Genomic DNA, 13,621 nt, shown 5'->3' with positions numbered 1-13,621 from the left:
TGGGATAGTTAAAAGTCCTAGAAATACAATTAAAGCATTCAAGAAAAAGTAAGACAAAGGGGAACTGGGAACAAATAGGGATCAGATGTAGATTCCAAGAGCATACCATCAATGTACTTAGTTTGAGATCACCAATAAGTTTCATCTGGACACAAGCACGGCCCCCCCACTAAGAGGAATACACTCAAATGCTTACATTATAAATTATAACAAATAGAATAATACATAACAGAGAGATGATTTACAAGGAAAAAAAATATCATCTCCCAAAACAATAACTATGCATTTGACTGTTTTCCTCCCAGTCAAGGACTCCGGCCAGGGTCGGGACAAAACCGAGCAATCTCACACCAAGACAAAGACAGAAAGCATGTTGGATAACAGATATAAGGGGATAGAAGACACGGTAAGTACCTCCCTGCCCACTGTGGAGGTAGGGAACCCCATCCAGAATGAAAAGTGAAAACATCATGACGTCATGAATGAGAAAATGAAAACAAAGTATGATTTCATGTATAAGAAAATGATCACCAAAAAAGTGTGATGCCATGAATAAGAAAATGACAAAAAGTTCTGAATGAGAAAATGACAACAAAATCAGTATAATGTCATGACAACAACTTAATGAAGCGATGAATGAGAAACGAAAATGACAACAATATTATGAAGCCAATGAATGAATGAGAAAATGACAACAAATTAAATTATTATGATTTGATGTACACGAAAATAACATAAAAATAATAGTGAGGACATGAACGAGAAAATTAATGACAACAAATTAATTATGATTAGATAACATGAATGAAGAATAAAATGACAAACATCATAATGCCATGAATGAGAAAATTAATAATGACAACAAATTATAATGATGAGATCCATACAGCGTGTGTCCCTGCACCGCAGACACAAGGCACTCGACGCTCAGAGGTAGAGATCGCAATGCTGGTAGCTGACTGACCATTCAACAATAAGTCCAGGACGGACGAGACTAAACGATGGTCGCGATCTGACCATTCAACAATAAGTCCAGGACGGACGAGACTGGACGATGGTCGCGATCAATCTCGGACGAGACTGGACGATGGTCGCGATCAATCTCGAAATAAATTAATTATTATACATTCAAATTGTTTTATCCGTCGACAATCGCATCCAGAGTGAAGAAGGTAAATGAAACTATTACACAACCCTTGTCGAGTCTCTCCTTTGCCAATAATAATAATAATAATAATAATAATAATAATAATAATAATAATAATAATAATAATAATAATAATAATAATAATAATAATAATAATTAATAAATAAATAAATAATATATTCTACAATCGAATTATCCATCATGAATTGATTGTTTCTATCACTTGTGAGTAGGTAATACAGTGGTGTCTCGAGGTACCGCATAATATGTAGAATAACACGTAATTCGATGTTCGAATCGCTTTGGGTAATCCGAGGTATAACTTTTAATCCTTCACAACAGGGAATTGGCGAACTAGATAGAGGTAGAAGTAAAGATCAAAGAAAAACAAAACAAAACAAAACAAAATAAAATGTTTTTCTAAAGAAAAAAGAAACAAATTAAAAAAAATAAAAACCCCACTTGAATTTGATTCAAAAGAAGAAAAAAAATGGAATGTTTTATCATAACCCGAGTACAAAGAGAGTATTAATAACGTTTTATGATACTTTTTTTTTTATTGTACATATCACGATTTTGAGCAAATGTAATGTTTTAAGACTTTGGGTGTGGGGGGGGGGGGGGGGGGGGGGGGGGGGGAGTGGATAATTATCAAGAGAGAGCAATTTACCGTAAGTGATATTTTAGGGTTTTTTTTTTCTAATAATATATAAAATATATAATATAATATATTCTAAAATCTAGAAATTATTCTGTATCACTGTATCTATTGGTCAGTCTTGACCACCGGTTACAGCACTGAGGTCAATAGTCCGTGAACGAATCTGGTAATACTCTTCAACAGTCATGACGTCACTTCCTTCGTAATGACGCATGAAAACTTAGTAATTGGCTCTAAACTATCGGAACAAAGGTGGCGGCCAACTCCCTTATGAAATATTTCTCCAACGAGCATAAAAGTGTATCCAGAGGAAAAAAACAAACATTATAAATCTGATCATGTTTTGATTTTTTTACTCTCATTGTGAAGAATAAAAAGTACCGATTTTCTTTGTTTAGAACCACGATGGCCGACGTTGCTGGGCGACGTGACATCGGACTATTGAATCCAATTGCTGTCCCCAATTCTGATGACGACAGGTCACTACTACTACTACAACTGATGACCACCAGACAGTGGACTACCCTGGCGATTACAACTGTCCAGTATTATGATGACCACTGGTGACCACTAAAATAACGTCAAAATACGCCAGCCGATTACTCACTTCTATCAAGAATTCCGATGACCACTCGTCACACCAATGATGACCACTGGTCACCATCACTATAAAAATAACGTCAAAAAAAAAAACAAAAAAAAAAGTGGCACGGGGCTTGGCGATTACTCACTCCTATCAAGAATTTCGATGGCCACTCGTCACACCAATGATAACCGCTGGTCACCACCACTATAAAAATAACGTCCAAAATAAAAACGGTGGCACGAGGCCTGGCGATTCCACACTCCTATCCAGAATCCCGATGACCACCAACCATCAGACCGTGGACGAATCTGGCGACTGCCGATGCCTCCCAGGGGGGTGCCGGGGGTCTCCCAATTCATCGGGGGCGGATGGGAGGTCGAAGATTTCCAAGAGAAGCGGCTCCAGCTCGTCCATCTTCATGGACATGAGCATGTTGGAGTGGGATTCGTTGATGTTCCGAAGGTCCGTGAGCCTCATGATGATGCGGGCGAACAGCGTGGGTTCCTTGTTGAACCGGATATTCACGTAGCACTCGAGGATCCGCGCGTAATTCTCCTGGATTTCCTGGACCCGTTTGCGGTTTACGATGTCCAAACGATCAGCTGGGGACGGCAAAAGTTAAATGAAGAGATTAATATTTATATATATATATATAGAGGATATTCGTTTTCTTCAGTTTCTATCGGTTGAAATTTGAAAGAAAAAGAAAACCAAACAAATAAACAAAACCCTAAAAGCTGACATTCTTCGAGGTCTGTTTCAGAATAGACACATAGATAACCACGGACAGTCTCTCGGACAGTCGTCATACTGTAAACCATGGCAGTGATTGTTTGATAGAGCAATCCACACATGAATTACAATCGATGGTATGCGTCTTAGTAATATACCCACTGCTCTACTGCATGATCAATAGAACCAACACAGATTATTGTTGTTTTTATTATCATCATCATCATCACCACCATATGACAAAACAGCTTTTCCGTACTTTTCTTATTTTCTTTTGTTCTGAAAACTAAGCAGTTGTAAAGGGCCAGATCCACTAAACGTGCTCAAGGCGCTTTTAACTTCAATTTGTTTCTTTCAATTTATTTTCTGTCACCCAAAACAATAAATAAATAAATAAATAAATAAATAAATAAATAAATTTTCTTTCATTCGTTTTCAAAATCCAAGCACTTTTCTAGCGCAATATCAACTAAACGTGCTCAAAAGCGTTTTTTTTTTTTACAATTTCTTTGAGAAGAAGTTCAAGCTATCATAATAATATCATAATATCTATCTAATCAAAGACGGCCTCACCTGAAAACATGGATATCATAATCAAGGTCTTGAGCACCACCAAGTCTCCGTGAATCGTCTTCATCAAAGACTTGATGAATTTGGAATAATTCATAAACAGGCTGCGCGTTTCCGCGGAGCCCTTGGTCAAGATGGCGGCGCTGATGCGTTCCCCGGTGGCCCGGCCCGAGCCCTTGTTCAGGCAGTCGCTCGTATTCAAACTCCAAGTCTCCGTGAAAGGGTCATAGTTCACGGCCGACCTTAACATCATGGTGTCCACCACTGAACATTTGAGCAAAGAAATCTGGTCGCGTTTCGAGAGCTCCTTGAAATTGGATATATTTTTCCCGAGCCGAATCATTTTCCGGACAAAGTTCTCCGCGATGTTGACGAATTCCTCCGGCGTGGAGGGGATGGATGATAGGGAGGAGGAGGAAGTTGTGAGGAATGAGGTAACGTCCATGGCGTGAATGATCTCTCTCAAAAGCTTTTGATCTTCGAACACGAGCCTGGAGATGGCGTCGTCGGTGTGTTCCTTGTCTTTGGCCTGCCACGGGTGCTGACTAAGCTGGACGGCTAAAGGCGGCGAACGACGGCCGGAGGAGGAATGAGTAATTTGTGTACAGGGAGAGGCCGTTGAAGGGGGAATGCTGTAAGGGTGGGTTGATGAGTCTGTGTCTTTGTTGGGGATTTCTGGTTTTATAGGCACGTTACAGTTTAGTCCGTTACTGTGTGAAGTGGTAAATTGTTGTTGTCGGTCGTAATGGGATATATTATTATTATCATTATTGGGTGGGGCTGTGTGCTGCAGGTGATGATACGAGGCACCACCCGTCGATGACGACGACGTTTGTCTTCGTCCTTGACCTTTGCTGCCGGCTTTTTGCCTGCCCTTTTTCTTCTTACTGGTGTAGAGAGAGGCGAGGGTGTCGTGGTCCGTCATGGGGATGGGACACAAGAAGTCTCGTTCTGACACCGAGTAGATCTCATCGGGGGACACGGATCCTCTCTTCCGAAGTTTGTTGATGATGATCTTCTGCCGACGCTCGTCCTTCTGCTCTTTGTCTGTGTTGGGCAAGGGGGGAGGGAGGAGAAGGTGGGGTGGAGGGGGGAGGGGGGAGGTAGGTAATTACACAAAAATAAATTAATTAACATTATGGTTGAATAAAAAAAAAACAAAAACAAATACAACAAAGAAAATTTTGTACTCTTAAAATTGATGCATGTCATAATTTAGTTTCATAGCCTTGCTTGCAAAAATAACATTTTTTTTAAATGACACAAACATTAATTAACATTATGTTTAAAAGAATAAACAATACAACAAAGAAAATGTTAAACTTAAAATAAGTATGGGAGAACTATTGTGTACATATCTAAAAGGACTTTCCACTTTAAAGTGCTGTAACCAGCTGACTGCTGTTCTGTCCAACGTTGATACCCGTTGTGGGAACGAGCCTGAAGCAGCAGAGCATCTAATTGAACGGTGTGTTACGTTGTGACGAAGCTTCTGGGGCAGGGTTTGCGGCGCTGCACGAGTGCCGAACGGAATTTGCATATTTGGGCCGATCGTCATAACATTAGAATCTGCTGCCGTACTCTGGAAAAACTCGGCAGTATATTCTTTTTTTTTTTTTTTTGGTGGTAATTTGGCCAGAAAACTCGTCCTTCAAATATCGATCGATTTAAATAATGATCCCCCCCCCCCATCCCCAACCTGCGCCTTAGCAAAAGTCTCAAACCTGGGCCTCCAACTTTTAAATACGACTCTTTCTCCAGAATGCGACAGTTAACAGGTTATCATTGAAGCATGTCATTTAGTTTCGTAGCCTTGCCAAAAAAAAACAACCAAAAAAAAAAATAAAATCTTCAAACAATATCCAAACAATTTTGGCTAAAACTTCCAAATAAAAAAAAGAAAAAAAACAACAAAAGAAAAAAAACAAAAACAAAACAAAACAAAACCAAAAAAAGAGAAAAAAGAGGGGGGGGGGGGGGGATTCGAATTCAATATGGCCAATTTGGTTTGGACTTCAAAATTATATGTAAATTATTGAGTAAATGCGTTTGAAGCGTTATTCACGTCACTGATCAGTGACGTGAATAAACAGTCGCATACGTAAGGGAAGAGTATCCGAAGAATTCGTAAGATTCGGCGTGTATGCTTATCTGTACTTGAACAGGGAAACATTTAAACAAAAAAAAAAAAACGCAGTGGCTATTTTTACAGTCCCGTAAAGATGGTTCTCGGGGCTATTTTTACAGTCCCGTAAAGATGGTTCTCGGGGCTATTTTTACAGTCCGTAAAGACGGTTCTGGTGGCTATTTTTACGGCGTTGCGGTAATAGATTTATAAATAGTAACAGATTGGCTGAGTAGACGCTATAAGCTCTAAAACTCTCACTCACTTCGTTCAGGTGCGGCTAGTTAGCAGCCTCTCTCTCTCTCTCTCTCTCTCTCTCTCTCTCTCTCTCTCTCTCTCTCTCTCTCTCTTTCTTTCATTCTTTCTCTATGTCTTTCTTTCTCTTTCTCTCTCTTCTCTCTTTCTTTTTACTTTCTCTTTTTTTTCTATCTCTCTCCCTCTTTCTTTCTTTCATTCTTTCCCATTCTCTTTCTTTCTCTATTTCTCCCTCTCTCTCTCTCTCTCTCTATCTCTCTCTCTCTCTCTCTCTCTCTCTCTCTCTCCCGGTCTTTCTACATTCTTTCTTTGTTTCTCTCTCTCTCTCTCACTCTTTCTTTCATTCTTTCCTTATCCCTTTCTTTCTTTCTTTCTTTCTTTCTTTCTTTCCCTATCTCTCATTTTCTCTCTCTCTCCCTCTCTCTTTCTTTCATTCTTTCCCAATCTCTTTCTTTTTCTCTCTCTCTCTCTCTCTCTCTCTCTCTCTCTCTCTCTCTCTCTCTCTCTCTCTCTCTCTTTTTTTTTTTTTTTTTTTTTTCCTTTCTCTTTTCTCTATCAATCTATTTCCCTAGTGGTACCTCAAAGCCCAGGCAGAGGGGTCTGACCACAAGGTGAACACCGCTTTGGCGGAGAACAATAAAACAACCTCCTAACTGGGATGGGAGGAGCAATACAGCGACCACTCTTGTCTGGTCGGAACAAACACTGGGTCAATCGGTAGAGTAGGAGCAACGCGATGGTGGGACCAAAGTAAAATGCCCTCTCCACCTCGGCGCCCCAATGAGGATCAGTCTTGGGCACCTCTATTCTTTTGGATCATGACCGCCCATGGTAGAGAATCATCATCATTATTTACTTTCTTTAAAAAAAAAAAAATATTCAAAAGAGCAATATTTAAGCATGAGGTGTTTCGCAATGTGCATCTTTACCATGGACATCCACATGGGGGGGGGGGGGGGGGGGGGGGGGGGGGGGTTAGTCATTAGTCCACAATATGGTTGGGGGGTGGTTCTAAAATTATGGTCAAAATGTGTCCAATTGGTTTGTGAACGGCCTCTTTTCTAAAATTGGATTCAAACCCACTCTCACGTGAGAAGACTGCACCCTGAATGTTAGACGTCTACGTCTTTTAAAATTGTATAAACCGTTAGTCCTTCCTGACTGGTTATACTGGTAAAGTGTAAACAAAAGCCAACCTGTAAAGTATTATATCTTGAGGGGTGTCGACTCAAGCAGGAACGGAACTAAATATACTTTCAGTGTTTGATAATAGATCTATATTATGTATGTTTGACAGAAAAAAAATCAAGACATACAACCTAACCTGCACACTGATGATGGAAAACGGGCTGTTCTGTACTGCAAACATAACTTATGCAAAAAAAAAAAAAAAGAAAAAAATCATATGTAATAAAAATGACAGTACCGTAAAAATCGCTAAGAGAATTGACTTTACATTAATTGTTTGTTAATTTTAGTTTTAGCTTTAGATCTAAATATGTTAAATGAAATTAATTTTGCTTTCATTCACCGCCTCTAGATCTGTACATCTAAATATCGGGAGAAATGATATGTGAAGTTTTCTGAATACTGCAAAAAGATGATAATCTATAACTATGCGGATAATTGAACAGAATCGCATCAACGCCGTAAAAATAGCCATGAGAACCGTCTTTACGGGACTGTAAAAATAGCCCGAGAACCATCTTTACGGGACTGTAAAAATAGCCCCGAGAACCATCTTTACGGGACTGTAAAAATAGCCCCGAGAACCATCTTTACGGGACTGTAAAAATAGCCACTGCGAAAAAAAAAATGTAGGCCAAGCACGCTCGAGACTCACAGTATTACGTAATCAATGTTTATCGACCCAACACACCGTTCAAAAATGAGATGCGTACGAATTCAGTGACCACAGATTGTAAGTCTTCCATATTATGACATCGTGTCGACTATTTGGTGTGTCATTGAATGTTTACAAATGTACACACAAGATGGTTCTTTGCATGGTGTGTATGGCACTTAATCTACCCGGAAGAAAACATACTCACTCCACAAAACAACGGCTGTCACCATCGTCACTACCACCACCAGCAGCACCATATTTAACACCAGCTCAACTACAAGCAGCGAACAACAACACAATCATCATAATCATAATCATCATCACCATTATCGTCATAATCATGATCATCATCATAATAATAATAATAATAATAATAATAATAATAATAATAATAATAATAATAATAATAATAGTAGTAGTAGTAGTAGTAGTAGTAGTAGTAGTATAGCATAGTAGTAGTAGTAGTAAGTAGTAGTAGTAGTAGTAGTAGTAGTAGTAGTAGTAGTAGTAGTAGTAGTAGTAGTAGTAGTAGTAGTAGTAGTAGTAGTAGTAGTAGCAATTGTAGTAGTAGTAGTAGTAGTAGTAGCAATAGTAGTAGTAGTAGTAGTAGTAGTAGTAGTAGTAGCAATAGTAGTAGTAGTAGCAATAGTAGTAGTAGTAGTAGAAGTAGTAGCAATAGTAGTAGTAGTAGTAGTAGTAGTAGTAGTAGTAGTAGTAGTAGTAGTAGTAGTAGTAGTAGTAGTAGTAGTAGTAGTAGTAGTAGTAGAGTTTTTTTAAAGGCAGATACTGAAAATACGTGTTTTTCGGAGTACAACTGTACTGTAAAGTAAGACTTACTGAGAATCATGTCTTTGCGCATGCCCACCCGGAAACATTTGGCCAGACGACAGCTCTTGCAGAAGGCACGTGACTCGACGTCGACGATGCATTGGCCTTGGCACCGTCCCTTGATGGTCTGCAGAAAATAGTAAGAACAATAATAATAATAATAATAATAATAATAATAATAATAATAATAATAATAATAATAAAAATAATAATAATAATAATAATGATAATAATAATATTCATAACAACAACAACAATAATAATAGTAATAATAATAATAATAATAATAATAATAATAATAATAATAAAAATAATAATAATAATAATAATGATAATAATAATATTCATAACAACAACAACAATAATAATAGTTAATAATAATAATAATAATAATAATAATAATAATAATAATAATAATAATAATAATAATAATAATAATAATAATAATAATAATAATAATATTAATAACAACAACAACAATAATAATAATAATAATAATAATAATAATAATAATAATAATAATAATAATATAATAATAATAATTATAATAATAATAATAATAATAATAATAATAATTGTTTTCTTCATTCCAAATTCTGTATTCTTTATTCCGAACTCTAACTGTTCTTCATTCCGATTTCTTACTATTTTCTATTCCTTCCAAATTCTGTTTTTCTTCAATCCAAATTTTATCCATTTTCTTCATTCCAAGCGGCAAATGTTTTTCTTCAATCCGAATTTTATCCATTTTCTTCATTCCAAGCTGCAAATATTTTTTTCTATTCTAAAATTCTAAATTGTTTCCCAAACAGATCTTAAGTTTGAAATCTAATTCGGGTTTTGCGCTTTATTTTTAAAGTTGAAGTTTGCCGTTTCAATAAAACAAAATTAATTCTGCCATCCTCTCGAGCCCAAAATCATAATATATACATTGTATACAACTACTACTACTACTACTACTACTACTACTACTACTACTACTACTACTACTACTATATATATATCATAGAGTTCTTTCCTGATGTTATACGTTTTTCCTCTAAAATATTGACCAAAGCGAGTTGGTAGATCTGCACGATCGAGTAAAGATGGGGGAGCTGCTTGCGTCTGTTGTCCCAGGCGTTCCTTGGTCAAGGCAAAGAATTGTCTCGAACGCTCGACGTTTTTCAGGCTGCCTTCATTTCGAGCCGCGATGTACAGTTTCTTATCAACAACATCTCTGGACTTGAGCCATTTTCTTTCTGCCCGCCTCTTGGCTAATCCATTCAATTTTATTTCTGTATTATACCAGGGTGCTAGGGTGCTTGACGTCTTACTCTTACTACTCTAGTTTTTAAGGGAGCATGCTTGTCCACCGTACCAACAATTGACTCGTGGAGACCATTTGCATCATGTTTATTTCTTGGTCTTGTTTTAAAATGTTTATATTTATATTCTTCATATTACGAGATGTTATCATCTTTTGTATTTCAAGCTTCACTGGGAATAAAACGCAAACCACAATTAAATGATGGTCCGAGATCAATTTATCAATATTCAAGACAGATGAAGAGAGAGAATGTTCAATGTCTGTAATGACACGATCTATTGTGTGACCATGGTTGTTTGTAGGACCGCTTACGAGTTGAACAATAGAATTGTTTGAATTAATAAATTCCCGGAATACTTTGGACTCATTTGTTTCCGAAATAATATATATATATATATATATATATATATATATATATATATATATATATATATATATATATATATATATATATATATATATATATATATATATATATATACCGTAAAGAAGAACTATCCCAAAGTATGGGACTGTAACCGGTGGAAAAAAATCGCCTGAATGTCACTAACGATTCTAGTGTTCGATCCAATGATCAATAAAATCCATTAGAAGGTTGTGAAGACATGTGTTGTTCATTCATGAGTCAGATTTACTCCCTTTATCTTTATCTCCATTTTATTGACTCATTTAGTCACCTCTATTTATTAGTTGTGAAGATATCCACGTACACGCGTGAGCACGGGTTGTTGTGGAACTGACTATCTATATTATAATTATGCCTTTTGCGCCACGACATCATAAGACATCGTCGCCTAGGCATTCCACGAAGGAATATAGATAACTCATCAAACAAGATGTCTGATGTCAACAGGAATCACCCATCTTGTCCAAGTGAGCAAATTAGGGGTTACTAATCTTGCTCAAGGAAAAAACCGAAAGTGCCTGAAGCGGGGCTCGATCCCGGGTCATCCGGATCACAGTGCAATGGCTTAACCACTCGGCCACTTCGCCCCCCCCCCCCCCCCCCCCCCCCCCCCCACATCTATATGAAAGTAGCACTAAAATTATAGTAGCAGTAGCCACAGCTGATTTCCAGTGTCGAAAACGTGGAGACATACATACAGTATCAACTCGTTTTCAAATAGATAGTATGCGCCCGGCTAAGAAGCTCAAAACATTGCCATCCGGAAGTATAACGGACCAACACAAAAAACTCTATGTAACCTCGAACTTTTATAGTCTGGTTAATACAGTTTAGTGAGAATTACTCATAAACACGGATGGCAAAAAAAAATAAAATAATAACAATGACATGAGTGACGTCAACTTTATTCTATCTATAGATAATATGTGCTTGGCTTAGAAGTGCACAACATTGCCATCCGGAAGTATAACGGACCAACACACAAAACTATTTGTAACCATGAACTTTTATAGTCTGGATAATACAAGTCAGTGATAATTACTCATAAACGCGGATGGCAAAAAAAAAAAAAAAAACGACAAAAAAACAAAGACCCGAGTCAACTTCATTCTATCTACACCTTTTTGTTTTTGCTTATTTTGAGAACCTTTAAGAAACAATTTCTGCTATTTTATTTATGCTAGATCGACAGTTTTGACGTTTTGTTGATTTTCTAAGTTTGTTTTTGTTTTTTTTTTTGTTTGTTTTTTTCTTAGGGGGGGGGGGGGGGGGTTCTTTTTCTAGATCGACAGTTTTCAATGTTCTTTTTTTTTTCTTTTTTCTATTTTTTTTTTTTTTTTGGGCTTATTATTTTCATCATTATTTGACAAAGAGAAACGAATGCAATTAAATTCCTTCCTTGGTGTTCACGTGCCAATTAGTATTGGAGTTTGTTTGAGTGGCGAACCTGATGGTCCAACCTCAGAGACTATTACATGAAGAGTAATTTTCCAAAAAACTCCGTTTTTATTTTCCCATTTGTGACCCATCGTCTCAAAACGGTATTATGTCGGAACGAACCAGATGCTTAAAAGCCGAATTAAATGTTAAACTGGTCAAAATTATAAATTGTTGGCATTAGTAACCTAAAATACGGTATCCATTCTCCTCAATGAAACATACAAACTCAAGACAAGATATTTCTAGCTATAAATTCAATTTTCAAAAATCTTAACCAACCCGACTTAATACCGTTTTGAGGCGAAGGGTCACATTTTGAGATATTGAGGAATGTTTCTTTCCCCTAAAAATACAGTTTAGTGAGAATTACTCATAAACATGGATGGCAAAAAAAAAAAAAAAACAATAACAAAGACCTGAGTGACGTCAACTTCGTTCTAACTATAGATAATATGCGCTTGGCTTAGGAGTTCGCAACATCGCCATCCGGAAGTATAACGGACCAACACACAAAACTTTGTGTAACTGTGATCGTTAATGGTCAGGTTAATACAGTTTAGTGAGATTACACATAAACGCTGATGGCAAAAAAAAAAAAAAAAACAACGAATAACAGAGACCTGAGTGACGTCAACTTCGTTTTATCTATATATTCATTTTCCGAGGACACGAATCAGTTTACGGACGGTGGGTCACCTTTCACCATTAACTCACTCAACCCTAACACCGACTATATCCGTAATTAGAACGGGTTACTTTCACCCCATGCCTATTTATTTATTTTTATGAGACAAATTATAGGCTTAGTATCAAAGCTATTGTTTTTTTTTTTTAGTTTTTACATGTTAATGGTAGTCGAATAAAACTATTTAATGTACATGCTCATTTTGATATATTTTTTTTTTCCAATTAATTTCGAAAAGTAGCAAAAATCTCTAGGATTGAGTGAGTTAACTCACTCAACCCTAACACCGACTATATCCGTGGTTTACCCGGGGTTACTTTTACCCCATGCCTATTTATTACATCTTTCTGAGACAAATTATAGGCATTGTATCTAAGCTAATATTATTCATTTTTACTTGTTTATAGGAGTTGAATAAAACTATCTATGTACAAGATCATTTTTAATACATTTTTTTTCCAATTTTGGAAAGTTTGTTTGTTTGTTTATTGCTTTAGGTCTCTTCCAACACAAATGAGGTTATATGAGAGACCGCTGAAACAAAAAAAAACAAGCAATCTAACAAAAATAGTACAAATGTCAATCAAAATCATAACCTAAAGATATCATAAGCTAAATTATAAATAACCAAGAACAAACAGGCAGAAGATTTACAGAAAAAAAAAAATATCCCCTGTCAAAAATACAATCACAAACCAAAGAAGCAGGATAGGCTAGTAAAGAGAAGAAGAAACGACATCACTATCGGATCGTACACCCATGCGAACATCATAGGTATATGATTCAAGGGTGATGCTCCCATCCAACCACCCGCAATTTTGGAAAGTAGCAAATATCTCTAGGATTGAGTGAGTTAATGGCCGGGTGTCTTCAGATCGTCAACAGAGACGTCACGTGGTACAATCCGCTTCCACCTATGAGCCATAAATGGTCAATGCTCCCATTTTCATAACACAAGGACTATCTATCTATCCGCGGGTGTCCTGAATTTTGAACGTTACCATGGCAACGGTTTGTGTGCGACGTACTTT

The 13,621-nt window shown here is 36.9% G+C and overlaps 1 protein-coding gene across 1 annotated transcript; it reads right to left on the bottom strand.

Moving 5' to 3' along the window:
- Positions 1 to 1,763: 1,763 nt before the first annotated feature.
- On the bottom strand, positions 1,764 to 8,877 carry LOC144959488 (vitamin D3 receptor B-like; the record flags this gene model as incomplete). Its single annotated transcript, XM_078892102.1, is given in 3 exon segments — positions 1,764 to 2,996; positions 3,700 to 4,743; positions 8,760 to 8,877. Coding segments are annotated over 3 exon segments (1,473 nt in total), but the record flags the coding sequence as incomplete, so codon positions are not given.
- Positions 8,878 to 13,621: the final 4,744 nt, after the last annotated feature.

This window comes from Berghia stephanieae, chromosome 14 (genome assembly GCF_034508935.2).
Source record: "Berghia stephanieae isolate SIO BIC M18660-M18661 chromosome 14, UCSD_Bste_1.3, whole genome shotgun sequence".
In the NCBI taxonomy this organism is placed as follows: Eukaryota; Metazoa; Mollusca; class Gastropoda; order Nudibranchia; family Aeolidiidae; genus Berghia; species Berghia stephanieae.
Note: the sequence above shows the minus strand (reverse complement) of the source record. Positions and strands in the feature narration are given on the sequence as shown.